Consider the following 16,221-nt stretch of genomic DNA (forward strand, 5'->3'; position numbering starts at 1 on the left):
CAGGAGTCGAAAAGTGTCGTGACAATCTTCGGCGCATGCGCGTGAGATTTCTTTTTCTTTCGGCAGCCTCCTCGTTTTTTCTTCTCTTTCAACGCAGACACAGATACATTGTGAAGATCTTCAGCTGTCAGTGCAAGTCGTCGATTATCCCAGCGCCTCCACCATTTCCACCACGGAAACATCCAGGCCCAAACATCCGTGGAGATTTACGACTTGTGCGTGTTCAAGGTCACACGTCTGGTACTACAACGCCGTGGAAAAGCCTGTGGGGTCCGGGGGCCGGAACAGGCCGCCCTGGCACTCCTCCAACGCGCTATACTTGGAGATTCGCTCGAAACAAATTATTTATAGTAGCCAGTGTGCGGCCACTGGCCTTCCTGACACAAAATGGCGGCGCCCGTGACCTACAGCTTCATTCACGGCGCTACCTTCGCTTGCAGCGGAGGTGAATGCTATTCATCGAACGGATGCACCGATGTGGTGACGTCACGAATTGTGAGGTTACGACTATCAGGTGAAAATTTGAGCGCTAGAATGCGAAAAGTTTGCAGTTGCTCGTAGGTGTATATATTGTATCCAGCGTGAGCTGAATCTGACCTTGGTAAATTGGCGATCTTTATTATTTATTTTTGTGTATTGAAAACCATCTGTTGACATATTTCGCGTATAAATACCGAGGAACATAGTTTTCGAATGCACGGTTTAAATAACTCGGATAAAATTTTCGGCCTCAAGGTCACGACGAGACAGCGACTAATATCACACACATTTTCGCCTAGTGGAAACTCTGATTCGTTAAGTCGTTGCGGTATGCCGCGAAAAGCGGCGGACTTAACGCGCTCCCTGCGCGGCCATCTATGATGCGGGATTTGGGTCCCACCGGGTCCTTCTCTGTGCGAAAACCCTCCCCAGCATTCCTCGGTCGTTCCATAGCGGTTTGCGCGAAACGGTCTAATTTTAGCCCAATGTAAACCGTGTTATTTACGTGGGTTTGGCGGCGAATTCTTCCAAATCGTCCAACAGGTTGTTTCGCATAAAAATTCGGCCAAACTCTCCAGGAAACTATTTTTCTTTCATTCAACGCCGCCGGATTAGTTCCTTATTTACGGCGACTTGGTGAAAAACGAAAGAAAAAAGGCGAGTCGGGTTCAACCCTTGCTCACCATTTTCTGCCAAAAGCTAATGGCTTTTGAGGTCACTCACCTCGGCCTGCCAACTCCCGATACTTATTTATGTTGGATTTATTCATAAATCGCGGATGTAACAACTAACTTTGATAATGGTTATAGAAATATTTTTATTTTTGTTGGCGGTGGGCCATGCGGCACCCCAGGCCGCATTTTTTTGGTTTATGTTTAAGAAATGGGTTCGGAGCCGAGGAAGTGCAGTGTGGGAGAGAGTGATTGGTAACAGACGAGGTGGAGAGAGAATTTTGGGGAAAATCTAGGTATTTTTCTTTTTTTTTTGTCACAATTTTTTTAATATTTTTGTTTTCGATAAAAGAACACTTTTTCCATCGATTTATTCAAATTTTTTTGATATCTACAATGTTTTTCAATAATTCTAAGCAGCTCTAACAGGCTGTATACAAACATATTTCCTTCAGTGACATATTATGTTGAATTAAATATATAGTACATATTTAGTCTATATATGAAGTTTCCTGATAGTCTCTATATATTAAAAAAACAGATAATACCACTCAGTGTAAAAAAAAAGTGCCCATGAGGGGATCGAACCTGTGACCCTCGCGTTATGAGCACGTGAGTAGACTATCAAAGCAGATACATAAACCACAAGTACAGGAGTATGTTATTTTATAAAATTTAAATAGCATTTACCATGCACAATTTTGAAGTGACGTCATTAAATTGTTGGTGGGGATGATCACAGAAGTTTTGGTTAGCGTTTTACGATCTACACGATATTACTACGATGTATAAAAAATTTTACAACAATCAGTCCGAGTGACACACGAAAACGGGAGGCCTAATTTTTCATACTCTAGGAGTTATGAAACGTCAAGAAAGCATGAGAGCAACTAGTCACCGGATGGACCCAATTGCAATTATAGCTTACGTTCGAGAAGTAAAAAAGACATCAAAACACCAAAAATAAAGAACAAAGAAACATTATAATTAAAAAAAAAAAAATTAAGGGAGAAATGAGAGATAGAGTGACGGAGAGAGGGGCAAATAAAAAAATTGAGAGAAAAGAACGGGAGAAAACGGGAAAGGGAGTTTGCCAGAAATAAAGAGAGGGATTGTTAAAGAGAATGGAAAAAAGACAGAGTAAAAAGGAGCGGAAAAGAAACAAAGAAAGCGAAAGAGAACGGAAGCGAAAGAGAGTGAAAAAGAAAAGTCTTAAAACACATAAATAAAAAATTCTGCAAAATCTAGAGAAACTAAAAGTGGATACCTTTTAAAAGCCCGAAAAGGGAAGTAAGAGAGAGGGACAAAAAAGGACAAAATAGGTAGGATAATGGGAGCAGAGGAGAAGAAATAAAGGAAGAAGGGGACCAAAGATTAAGTAGGAACAGAGTGCGAAATAGACAGATACGACAGATAAGAGGAGAAAGCCAAAGGGAGATGAGAACTTAAGGGTTGACAGTGAAATAGGGGAAAGAGAGTGGGCTTGAAAATGGGAAGAGGATTGAAAACGAGAAGAGAGAGAAAAACTAGAAAAGAGGTAAAAGTGGTTGGGGAAAGAAGAAGGAAAAAAAATAAAAGAGGAGAAACGAGACTGGAGAGAAAGAGGGATGAGGAGAAGAGCAACACTGAGGAAGCCACATGAAAAGACAAGTAGAAGGGTAGAAAACAGAGGAGGAAAGGCACAGAACGAAACACAAAAGAGAGAAAAGACAGACAAGGAGAAATACCAAGGAAAACCGAGAGGGGGACAACAGAGAACAGAAGGGGAAAAATAGGTGAGAAGAAGACACAAGGAAGAACACAAAAGAGGAGGAAGACGGGCATAGAGAAAACACAAAGAAGAAAAAAAGACACAGAGGTAGAAACAGCAAAAAATAGAAATAATCTGGAAATAAAACAGGAAGAAGCAGAGGGAAAAAGAGGGGCACGGGGAAAGGAAGGGAGAACGGACATAGGAACAAGAGCGGAGAAAGAGAGACAAGAATGGGAGGGGCAAGATTGAAAAGGGCAAGAACGTGAGAGAGAGAAGAATGAAAAGAGCTAAAATAAGAGGGAATTAAAAATTTTACAAAATGTGAAGGGCAAGAGAAAGTGACAAGTAAGGTGGAATGATGAGAGCAGAAGAGAAGAAAGAAAGAAAGAGCAAGGGAAAAGAGAAAGGGATAATATGAAATAGAGGAAATGGAAGAAAGATAAATTAGGAGAAAGATGGAGAGGAAAAAGACGCAGATAGAGAAAGATCCAAGAAAAGGGAAAAAGAAGAAAGGTGAAAGAAACTGGAGTGAAAAGACATATGAGGAAAGAGCAAAGGGGGGAGAAAGTCATTTGGAGAAACAAGCAGAGGGGGAGAAAGACGTAGAGGAAGGACAGTACAAATCACAAAAGAGAAGAAAGACGGGGAAGGAGAAAGAGAGAGAAAAACAAAGGTAAGGAAAGACAGGGGAGAGAAGAAGACAAGGAAGAACACAAAAGAGGAGAAAGGCAGACATAGCTAAAAGACAGAGATGAAGAAAACACACGAAGATAGAAATAGCAAAAAATAGAAGTATTCTGAGAACGGGGGAACGGAGATGGAAGCAAGAGGAAGAGAAACAAAAGGAGGAGGAGGAAGAAGAGCAGGGGCAAGAGAGAGAGCCAAGAATGAAAGGGGCAAGAGCTAGAAAGAGAAAAATGAAAGGGAGTAAAGTAAGAGGAGCCAGAAATTAAAAATTCTGCAAAATCTAGAGAAACTAAAAGATAACGAGAGGGGCAAGAGAAAATGACAAGAAAAGTGGGATAATGAAATCAGAAGAGAAGAAAGAAAGGAAAGGAAAAATGAGAAGATAAGGGCTGAAACTGAAAAAGGGTAAAAGATAGGGGGCTCGAAGGGAGGAAGCGGAATGAAAACCAGAGGAAGAAGAAAGACACAGGAGGAAAAGGACAAGTAGGGAGAAGAGAAAATGTGATAAAGATAAAGGAGGAGAAAGATAGACATGGGTGGAAAACGATGGAGTCCAAAAAGGCGCAAGCGGAGAAAGATTTAAGGAAAGGGAGAAAGAAAAATGGTGAAAGAAAACTGGAGTGAAAAGACTGGGGGAAGAGCAAAGGGGGAGAAAGTCATTTGAAGAAACAAGCAGAGGGTGCGAACGACAGAAGAAAAAGAGAGTGCGAATCAGAAAAAAGAAGAAACACAGGCAATGAGAAAGATGGAGAGAAATATCAAGAGGAAGACAAACAGAAGTGGGGAAAGACAAATGAGAAAAAGAGGGGAAGGAGGAAATACACGAGAAAAACAACACAAAAGAAAGACAGATGCGAAGAAAAGATAACGAAAAAGAAAAGGGTAGAAAGGAAAGAGGACGGAAAAGAGAGAAAGCGAAAAGGGCAAACAGAGGCAACCACAAAAGTTGAAGCAATGAGAAAAATAGAATGTGTGGTAGAAAGGAATAACAAGAAGTGGGAGGGAGATAATTGAGAAAAGCGAAAGAAAAAATGTGAGAAAATTTAGTATTTCTATGGGATTGTCACTTTTGGAATTTTATTTTTTTCAATTTTTCGGTTATTCAGTGTTCTATAATTTTACAATTTGCCTTTTTTTTCAAAGTGAAATTTTTCAGTTTTGTATTTTCCAATTTTTCGATGTGCAAGTTTTTGGTTTTCACTTTTTCGATTTTCCAATTTTTTAAATTTTCGGTTTTCCAATTTTAGATATTTGAGTTTCTCGATTTTTCAATTTTTGATTTGCAATTTTTCTAGTTTCATTTAATTTTTCAATTTCTCAGTATTTAATTTTTCAATTTTCCATCTTTCAATATTACAGTTTTTTGACTTTACAATTTTTTGATTATTTTTTTTTTATTTTAAAGTTTGGCAATTTTTTGTTTTTCATTGTTTCAATTTTTCGTTTCTTGAGTTCTCCAATTTGCAATTTTTTCAGTCTTTCGATTTTTGATTTTTAGACTGTTAATTTTTCGATTTTTCAATTTTAATAATAAAAAAATGGAAAATTTGCAAAATTGTAAAACTGAACAATCAAAAATGAACAAATGAAAAAGTATAAAATGAAAAAATTTTAAACATCTAAAAATTGGAACTCAAGAACTTGAAAACTGAAGAAACAAAAAATTGAAAAATCGAAGTGCATATTTTAAAATCGAAATATGTATTGAAAATTAGAGAAATCCGAAAATCGGATAATTGGAAATCCAAAAATTGCAAAATGGAAAAATTAAAAATTGGAAAATCGAGGAATTGAAAAATCAAAAAGTAAATAAATGAAAAATTATAAAATCGAAGAAGCATTGCAAAAATAAAGGATATGAAAATCAAAAAATTCCAAAAATTTCAAAAAACCCAGGAAAGTCCAAATTTTCCAAAAATTCCAAGTAAATCCAAAAAATCCAAAAATTCCAGAAAAATCCAAGTAAACGTAAAAAAACAAAAAAAATCCAAAAATGAAAAAATCGGATCATTGGAAATCCAAAACTTGCAAAATGGAAAAATTAAAAATTGGAAAATCGAGAAATTGAAAAATCAGAAAAGTATATAAACGAAAATTGATAAAATCGAAGAAACATTGAAAAAATAAAGGATATGAAATTCCAAAAATTCTAAGTAAATCCAAAAAAATCCAAAACTATCCAAAAAAATCCAAAAAATGATTAAAAACCAGGGGAAACACAACCACTTACAAAAAATATAAAAACAAAGATACAATTCTAGCGTGACGCCTACAACCTTGGCGGCGATTATTTCACTTGAAAAATGTTGGTTTATGGTCACTTTTGGGTACAAGGTCTCGCTCGCTCCGAAGCAACAATTTTTTTTATTTTACTAACTTATACACGATGGAAGTCTAATTCAAAATCATTTGTAGAATGAACCCATAGAAATTGCGACCTCGAGTTCGCCTCAAAGTTAGTAGCATATCTCGATTGCAATCACCACCTTACGTACTTCTTACGTACCTATGTTTACAATTCAAACATTTTTGGGCTTAGTAGGCAATCTTGTCTTAGTCCTTTTTGTTTTTGGTTCGTTGACATGTATTAAACTTTTTTCTATTTTTATATATATTTTTTCATTCTATAGTTCTCTTTATTGTTTTGTCCCTCTCACATACAATAATGTTTTTCTTAAAATACTAATTATCCGAATTTATTATATCCGATTTAAAAATGCTTAAATATAAAAAATATCAAATAATTATGGTTCTACATTGCTCACGCTAACACCATCATTTGTGTTTAATTCTGTGAATATCTGGGCTGTCTATTATTTCTATCTGTGGTCCAAATTTTTAAACGATCATTTTAATCATCAAATTCTGCTTCATGGGTGTTGTAACCACCCAATGGTAGATTCTCAGAAAACGTCGTTCTACAAGCCGGATTAATCCCTCAAATAACTTTATCTCGATTTGGAGGATCCCGTTACCGCCATAAAATCCCTAAATTATCCCGAAACGCGTCGTCTGCCAATGCGACTCCTGCACAATGCCCATTACTGTAAATTTAAAGACCCCATAAACCGATTTAAGTGTTCGCCAATAGCCTCTAAAATCCAGATTTAACATCAATTCCACACTACAAAACTATAGCCGAATGTCGTTGCCGGCGTTCTATTTCTGTTTGATGTAACCCCCCTAAACCCAAAACAAACAAACTTTTCCGAGTTAAAAATACTCTCTTCTGATTTTGTATTGACAGCGCCGCGAATAGATCGACCGCAAATCAAAATCTGGAACGAGGAAGGAATTTTTATCCACGATTTGTGTTCTGAGTGCACTTTTACTACAACTAATTTTAGTGGTTTTTTATAACACAGTCGGAGTATTTTCGAAAACATGTCAACTGCCAATCAATACTCGCCTAACGATGTTTGTGTTGGGCGATACATACTAGGTCCGAATTACATGATCTTTCTGGCTAAAAGTGTTTTATTGGTGCGTTGCACCGGTGTCTAGTCAAAAACCGAGATTTTACTATTGCTTTTGCGAGCTTTGTCAAGTTTGATGGCTAAAATTAGGCGAAGTTTGAGCCAAAAGCTGAATCAGTTTTATTGGATGTGGCAGTTATGATGAGCTACGTTGGTGGAGTCAACACGTGTTGGCTTTTTTATTTTTGAAGACAGGAGGAGATTTAGATTCGGGTTTTGAAACAAATTATTGTGTTGTTGTTAATACGGAATTTTTTTATAACAAAATTATTCGAAAGCTGAGTCATTGGTGGGTATTTTGTGGCATTTTACGCACACCAGGTGCAACACAGAGTCAAAAGTGCAAAGAAATCAAGGTCGTGGTGCCTTTGGGAAATGCTCCAAAATCGTTACAAAATTGTGGACAGCATCTCATTAAAATCGGCCTACAATAATTACTGATTTCCTGTGCCAAAAAAATGTTTTCACTGTTTTCCTTTGGAAAATGCATGATTTGCGGGAATTCGGATAAGGCGGAGCCACAATCCGCCATCTTAAAATATACACTGGAAAATAAGAGTAAATGAATTTGTCCTTCCAAGTGTCGTAGCAGATGAGTGACTTCTAACATATGTTCCCGCTTTTACATACACATAATGTTTGCAGACTGTTTGTATTTATAGCACTTTCGATTTCTGTAATTGCCACCAGACGGTGAAATTGTTCCATAACTACCTGTTTGAAGACTAACTTTATTCGTTTATGTTGAAGTATTTATTAAGGTGGATGTAGACTGTTTACTCTGAGACAATAAATTGTAACAGCTTGTTCTCTTCCTCAGGGAGCACTTTTAAGTCTGCCACTATTTACAATTTATATCAGTGATGTAAGTCTCCTTTTTGTAACAAATTTACAATAAAAAAACTGTTAAAGTTAGCGTTGATATTTGTAAATATTTGTCCAACCGCTGTATCAGCCAATGTGGGCACAAAGGAAATATAAAATAAATCACTGTTTTAATTGTCTCAGAGACAATAAAAGTTGAACCAAAAATAAAACACTCAAGTTCTAAAAATACAACGAAATTTACTAAATTTAATAAGAAATAAAAAAAACTTCTAAAGATAAAAATAGAAGCAAAGAGAATCTTTTACGTCAAGAAAGATATTGAAGTCTATTTATAAATTTAAAATTTAAGTAAAAGACGAAAATTAAGGTTCAGCCGTGGTATTTGGGTGGTTCCTGGAAAATTTTGCCTACTCTACCGGGTGTCTTAAAATACATTTGGGAAGTAAAAATATCTATACGAAGTAAAAACCAACTTTAATACTAGGAAACAATTGTTATATGTTATGCAACATGTTATTAAATTCAGGTTTTACATTAAATGCCATCTAATCATTTTGTTTGGGTTTAGTGTCTGAAACATTGAAATTACGTCATCATTTTTTGGAATGAGATAAACGTAAAATTTTAATCAAAAATAACAATGTACATAAATCGTATTAGTTTTGGAGATCGTCTCAGAACAAATCAGAAGTGTTATTTTCCGTTGATTGTTTTTTAGACTTCCATAAGTTACTTTTGACCTCATTTTTTTAAGACTCCTACGATTTTTTCAGAATCGCCTCTTGAAATATGGCAGTTTTTTGAATTTTTTTCAATGGCATTTCAAACCGAATATTTCTAAAATCTTGACCCGGAACCATAAAACGCTGTATTTTAGGAACCACTTCCTCGAAACCTATATCCCGGAATTTTTTAAACGTTTTTAGACAACTTTTTCAAAATCAAAATTTTTTAGGAGTAATTATTATGGAAATTTCGGGATTTTTCGATCGCCTTCGAAACTAAATTAAAGATATTTTTTTTATTTCGACCTCCAAAAATTACTTTCGGTCTCACTTCTTTTCCAGTTTTCCAGAATCGCCCACTGAAATATAGTACGTATTTGGATTTTCAAAAAAAAATGCATTTCAACTCGAATATTTCGAAAATCTTACCCCTGGACCATAAAAAACGCCATATTTTTTTAATCAGACCGTCAAAACCTACATCCCAGAATTTTTTGAGGATTTTTAGGCAACTCTTTCAAAGCCAAAATTTTTTAATACTTCTGAAAATTTCGGAATTTTTCGATCGTCTTTGAAACTAAACTAAAGACATTTTCTTTTATATTTCGACCTCCAAAAGTTACTTTTCGCCTCAGTTCTTTTCCAGTTTTCCAGAATCGTCCATTAAAATATAGCCGGTTTTTGGATTTTCAAAAAAAAAAAAATGCATTTCAAACTGGATGTTCCTAAAATCTTACCCATGGACCATAAAAACACTAAATTTTTATAATCAGACCGTCGAAACCTATATTCCAGATTTTTTTGAGAATTTTTAGACAACTCTTTCAAAACCAAAATTTTTTAATACTTCTGAAAATTTCGGAATTTTTCGATCGTCTTTGAAAATAAACTAAAGACATTTTCTTTTATATTTCGACCTCCAAAAGTTACTTTTCCTCAGTTCTTTTCCAGTTTTCCAGAATCATCCATTAAAATATAGCAGGTTTTTGGATTTTCAAAAACAAATGCATTTCAAACTGGATATTCCTAAAATCTTACCCATGGACCATAAAAACACTACATTTTTGTAATAAGACCGTCGAAACCTATATTCCAGATTTTTTTGAGAATTTTTAGCCAACTTTTTCAAAACCAAAATTTTTTAATATTTCTGAAAATTTCGGAATTTTTCGATCGTCTTTGAAACTAAACTAAAGACATTTTCTTTTATATTTCGATCTCCAAAAGTTACTTTTGGCCTCAGTTCTTTTCCAGTTTTCCAGAATCGTCCATTAAAATATAGCAGGTTTTTGGATTTAAAAAAAAAAATCCATTTCAACTCGAATATTTCTACAATCTTATCGCGGACTATAAAAAACGCCATATTTTTTTAATCAGACCGTCAAAACCTACATTCCAGAATTTTTTGACGATTTTTAGACAACTCTTTCAAAACCAAAATTTTGTAATACTTTGAAAATTTCCGAATTTTTCGATCGCCTTCGAAACTAAACTAAAGACATTTTCTTTTATATTTCGACCTCCAAAAGTTACTTTTGGCCTCAGTTCATTTCCAGTTTTCCAGAATCGTCCATTAAAATATAGCAAGTTTTTGGATTTTCAAAAAAAAAATGCCTTTCAAACTGGATATTCCGAAAATCTTACCCATGGACCATAAAAACACTAAATTTTTGTAAACAGACCGTCGAAACCTATAATGCAGAATTTTTTGAGGATTTTTAGACAACTCTTTCAAAATCAAAATTTTTTAATACTTCTGAAAATTTCGGAATTTTTCGATCGTCTTTGAAACTAAACTAAAGACATTTTCTTTTATATTTCGATCTCCAAAAGTTACTTTTGGCCTCGGTTCTTTTCCAGTTTTCCAGAATCATCTATTAAAATATAGCAGGTTTCTGGATTTTCAAAAAAAAATGCATTTCAACTCGAATATTTCGAAAATCTTACCCCTGGACCATAAAAAACGCCATATTTTTTTAATCAGTCCGTCAAAACCTACATCCCAGAATTTTTTGAGGATTTTTAGACAGCTCTTTCAAAACCAAAATTTTTTAATACTTCTTAAAATTTCGGAATTTTTCGATCGTCTTTGAAACTAAACTAGAGACATTTTCTTTTATATTTCGACCTCCAAAAGTTGTTTTGGCCTCAGTTCTTTTCCAGTTTTCCAGAATCGTGCATTAAAATATAGCAGGTTTTTGGATTTTCAAAAAAAAATGCATTTCAACTCGAATATTTCGAAAATCTTACCCCTGGACCATCAAAAACACTAAATTTTTGTAATCAGACCGTCGAAACCTATATTCCACAATTTTTTGATAATTTTGAGCCAACTTCTTCAAAACCACAATTTTTTAATACTTCTGCAAATTTCGGAATTTTTCGGTCGCCTTCGAAGCTTAACCAAAGACATTTTCTTGCATATTTCGACCTCCAAAAGTTACTTTTGGCCTCATTTCTTTTCCAATTTTCCACAATCCCCCACTGTAATTAGTAGGTTTTTGGATTTAAAAAAAATCGATTTAAAACCGAATATTTATTTCTAAAATCTTACCCATTGACCACAGAAATACTATATTTTTCAAATCACATTGCCGAAATTTATATCCTAAAGTTTTTTGAGTATGTTTAGACAGTTTTTTAAAAATCGAAATTTTTCAAATCCGCCGCCTGTATGACAATTTCATCTGGACAAAATCTCTGTGAGTTTGCTGAATAAGATTTCGTGAGAAGGGAAAATGGGGGGGGGGGGGAATGGGACAAGAAAGAAAAAGACAAAAAAGGTCCAAAATATTTGGGAGAATGAGAGCAGAGGTAAAGAGAACAAAATGACACAAAGGAAATAGGGGGAAAAAAGGAGGCTAGAAGGGGGAAAAAGAATGAAAATGAGAGGAGGAATAAAAGACAGAGAAGACAGAATGGGAGAAATATAAAGGGGTATAAATACAGAGGTGGGAAGACAGCGAGGAAAACAGATATAGGTGGAGAAAGAGAATTAGGGAAAAAGAGGGAGAATAAAGCACAAATGGAAAAAGACAGAAAAAGGGGAGGGAAAAGACACAAGAGATGAAAGAGGACGGGGAAAGAGTGAGGTGGAGAAAGAAAAGAGGGTAAAAGAAACTTGACATAAAGAAGACTGGACAAAAAGGCAGAGGAGAAAAAAGGTACAACGCGATACACAAAAGAAAGAAAGACAAACAAGGAGAAAGATACAGTGAAATACCAAAAAGAAGACAAACAGAAATGAGCAAAGTGAGAGAGAATAGAATGAAAAGAGCGAAAGTTAGGGGGAAAATGTGAATTGATTAAAAAATTTTGAAAGTACGGGAAAGGAAACAAGAGGGAAGGGAAAGAGAGAAGGGCAAAAAAGAGGAAAAATAGGTGGGATAACGGGAGGAGAGGAGAAGAAAGAAAGAAAGAAAGAAAGAAAGGGGAAAGAAGAGAAGCAACAGAGTGCTGAATGTGAAGTAGGGGAAAGTGTTTGGACTAAAAAAAGAGAAGAGGAATGAAAACGAGAGGAGGTGGAAAGACAGTTAGGGAGAAAGGTAAAGGGAGGAAAGGCACAAGTGGAGAAAGACAGAGGTAGTTAAAGGGGGAGCGGAAAGACAGCAGAAGTGAAAAAGGATGGGAATAGAGAGACACGGAGAAAGAAAAGAGAAGAAAGGAGTCTTGAGGGAAAGACAGAAATGGGTAAAATGGTTCAGATAATAAGAGCAGGGAAGAAAAAATAAAGAAATATAAATGAAAGAAAGAGAGGAAAATACAAAAAATGAAAAGAGTATGAAACAGACAAAGGATGACAGATAGGAAGAGAAATTTTACAGGAAGAGGAGAACATAAGGGCTGAATGTAAAATAGTGGGAAAGGAAGAAGCTAGAAAGGGAGAAGGGAAATGAAAATGAATGGAAAGACAAGGGGGAGAAACACATGAGGAAAAGACACACAGGGTATGACACAAAAGAAGAGCATCACTGGTGGGAAAAAAAAGACACAGAGTGAGGACAGAAAGTGAGAAAAACAGAGAGGAGAAATACAGACACGAAAAAAGATAGAGCAGGAGAAAGATGGATATGCGGACACACAGAGAAGGAGGAAGAGTAGGTAAAAAAAACGGATGTGAGAGAGATTTTTTTGAGAAAAAATAGCAGTTTTGTAATTATGAACAAAAAAAAAACTCAAAGAAAATTGTTTAAAAAAAATTCACTCCTGTCATGTGATGTTTTTTAATATCCTAATATTATTTTTTAATTTCACTTTTCAACCGACAACCAACGACACGCCAAAATTCCCCGATAAGACCCCTCCAAACCCGAAAACCCGTCACTCGAAATCTATCACTTTCAACACCGCCATCCATCTCCCATCTTGATTAAACACAAATCCAGACGCATCTTGGCCCCCGACCAAACACATTGTATTTGGCCGCCGGTATTCCAACCCGATTACGCACTTTCCTCTGTCGTAATCGCAACCAACCAATTTATAAACTTCTTCGCAATTCGAGTGTTTATGTTGGGTCCGACTCCTTCAAATCGCAGCACATGATACACTTGCGAAATCCCAAAATACGTACAGCTGAAATGAATTACGAGCTAGGAAGGACAAAAAACAAAACCCTTGTTCGAAATATGTTATATAAATAAACAAATATTTAGTAGTCGCTGTCTTCGACGAAGGTTTTTCGGTTAATCAAGGCGGATTTTTCGTGCGTTGTGCAGATCTTGGCAAGGGAGGCGGTTAGTCAGGGATTTAATTGTAATATTTGAAAGAAAATTTGTGGGCTATATATTAAAGGGACGACAGGTTGCAAACAACTTGCAAAATGGAGGTTTTGGCAGTGGAGAGGGACTGCATTTAGAACAATTTGTGACACTTTGGAAACTGTAGTTTTCGTTAAAGAATTACTAAGAATACTTATTTTAAAATTAAATAGAACGGCTAAACTCTGGTTCACTCGGAGGTTAAGTCGTGTCTCCAAAATTTTAGGATTTCAAGCCAGTTTAGGACCTTTGCGTTTTGTTTTCATAAATGTTGATTGTAATCTTTTCTAAGTAGTAAGAAGTGTAGATGGAGTGAAAATGTCTGAATTTAAGAGCGAATTTGTGGTGAAAACAAGCAGATATACCATATAGTAGTTGACAGAATCCAGATTATGAGCATAAAATAATCTGGTGTAATTTACACGCAGGTGCTTCCCACTGCAACACCTGGATTAAATACAAAACACTTATTTTTAGTCTAGCTTATAAAATTGTCGACACCAGGTTGAAAATTGAAATATGTCTAATTACGCCGCCAAAAATTTGCCAAAATTTTCAGTTACACACACAGAGCTTGTTTCAATTTGCTTAATTATTCCGTCGCCCAAAATAAACAAATGGAGCCGGTTTCCGGTTTCTGGAGGTGACATTAGACAACGCAAAAAATTTGCATGTTGTTGTAAATTAAAATCCTTCGTAATCCGCCAATTCCGTAGGTAGCTCGTGAGTAATAGCCCCATTATTTTGATCCTTTCGTTGAAAGCATCCAATTTAGCTCCTCTTAACTCAAGGGCGGCAAATTCGAAAATCAGACAAAAGCAAATTCCGCAAGCTCGTAAATGCAAGTGTTTATAACCGTTTTGTGATTCATTTAAGTTGGCATCGATCTATTTACATGTAGCGAATTTGTATCAGGGTTATTTCGGAAAGCTATGAATAAGATTTTTGGTAAATAATGCAGTCGTTCGATAATATTGGAAGGAAATTTGAGCTGATGGTTGTGACTCTTGGTCATTTTTAGTTGTGAAGGTGGTCCAAAGGGCCAACCCTTCGCCCTACCTGCCGCACGGACGACCATTCCTGGAAGAACTCCATGGCCCATAGCCGCTCTTGGATGAATTTTCGAAAAACCACTCACTACCACCTTACAAAAATCCACGATCAGCCACAATCGCGAACAGCACTCGACTAAAGTCGTATTTCAGGAGACGCATTTTAGTGGTGGTGCGAGTACCAGCGCTCTCTATATTTTCAATATTAGAGCACCTGATTTTTGGTAAGATGGGTTCGTGCGCGCGATCGAGCGAGACGTTCCGGGACTGATTTTGGGGTTTTTACGCGCAGTTTTGATTGAGCCAGAGGTTATGGTTTATTATGGGTCTGGAATAGAATGCGCTAATTTTGGAACGTGTTAATTTCCACAAAATACAGAAAAGCTTTGGCGACTGATGACAGATTATGATCTGCTGGCGCTAGGCTTAGTTTATTTATGTACATTTTTGCGTTATTTTCAAGTGATGATGGGAGCTCTAACGCGTTCATTGTGTTCGTGTGGAGGAGCTTGGGGGTGGCGCGGTCGTTGGAATTTGGTTTTGGAGCGACGGACGAAAAGTCGGGTAAACAAGGAGAGAAAGTGGGATTTTCGCACTAAAGCGGTCGAGAGCAAACCCAAGTGGGCTTTGCATTGTCACCAACTTTGTGAGGGCGGTGGTAATAAATTAACTGATTTTGTAAACAATGTAACACTAAACATAAAAGAATATTACTGAAATAAAAGCTGGATTTCCAGATCTTAGTACGTATTTTTCAATCAATTAATGTTTAATTTTTTATGAAAATTTTTAGGAGAATCAGAACCGACATTTACCGCTGATTTTAAAAACATCGAATTTAAAAATAACATGGAAGAAAAGATTTTAAAAGTGACACTTAAACATGCACGTTCTGAAGATCCTGAACTGTATAAAAATTTAGAAAATTTAAAAGGTAAATCTACATTCTAGAGTCTTAACGGTGAAAAAAATCGCAGCAAATTTTTAATCAATGTTTAACGATTATATAATAGGGATAAACCACTCAATTATTTATTAGTTGTGAATATAAACTCCTAATTATTTGGGAAGGTTAATTCCACAGCTAAGAACGAACTTAAAATTCTGCACAAATCATGACAATAATTCATATTCTGGTAGTATAAATGTCTTGAAATAATATAGAAAAAAGTAACACAGTTTCAGAATTTGTAAGTATCTAAAAAAGAAGATAAAAAGATGTTCTGAAGATCTTGAAAAGAATAAAGGTTTAGAAGAGTTAAGGCAGCAATTTATATTCTAGATGTCTTAATACTGTAAAAATCTCCATAATTTTTACTTTTCTATTTACATTTATTCAAATGCACATTTTTTTTTTTGGCGAAAATATTAAAGATCTTATATACAAGCCATCGAATTCTGTAACTTTAAATATAATGTCCTAACTATTTCCGAAAAATAATTCCAGTCTTTGCAAAGAGTTTAAAATTTTGTAGACCATGAAAACAATTTACATCCTGAGCATCAAAAAATTCTAAATATTGTAGAAGAAAACACAAAAGATGATGCGAGATCTTGAAGATTTCGAAAAATATTCACCGAAGAAAATAGTCCAGAAAAATATATTGGAGGAGTTCTTTAAAGTAAAGGTCTAAAGATAACGTAAAAACTTTTTAAAATGTGATCAATTTCTAGAAAAGAAGAGTTAAAAATGTTCTAAAGATCTTGAAAATTACCTCTATATATTTCATAGATACAATGCTTCAATGTACATTGTAGATGTCTTAACGATGCAATAATCCATAGAGGA

General features: G+C 35.4%; 1 protein-coding gene across 7 annotated transcripts in view; it reads right to left on the reverse strand.

Moving 5' to 3' along the window:
• Nucleotides 1–16,221, reverse strand: part of LOC135125222 (tropomodulin) — a 79,531-nt gene that overhangs the window by 32,664 nt on the left and 30,646 nt on the right. The window contains exon 1 of one of the 7 annotated variants that reach the window (XM_064050645.1): nucleotides 14,440–14,574. The exons of the other annotated variants lie outside the window; for them this stretch is intronic. Within the exon in view, the coding sequence (XP_063906715.1) occupies nucleotides 14,440–14,475 (36 nt within the window). The 5' untranslated portion in view covers nucleotides 14,476–14,574. Of the gene's footprint in view, nucleotides 1–14,439; nucleotides 14,575–16,221 lie in introns of those variants that run through there. 7 annotated transcript variants of the gene reach the window in all.

This window comes from Zophobas morio, unplaced genomic scaffold (assembly GCF_036711695.1).
Source record: "Zophobas morio isolate AGI-343-1 ecotype UQ-CSIRO unplaced genomic scaffold, CSIRO_AGI_Zmor_V1 ptg000008l, whole genome shotgun sequence".
Lineage (NCBI taxonomy): Eukaryota > Metazoa > Arthropoda > Insecta > Coleoptera > Tenebrionidae > Zophobas > Zophobas morio.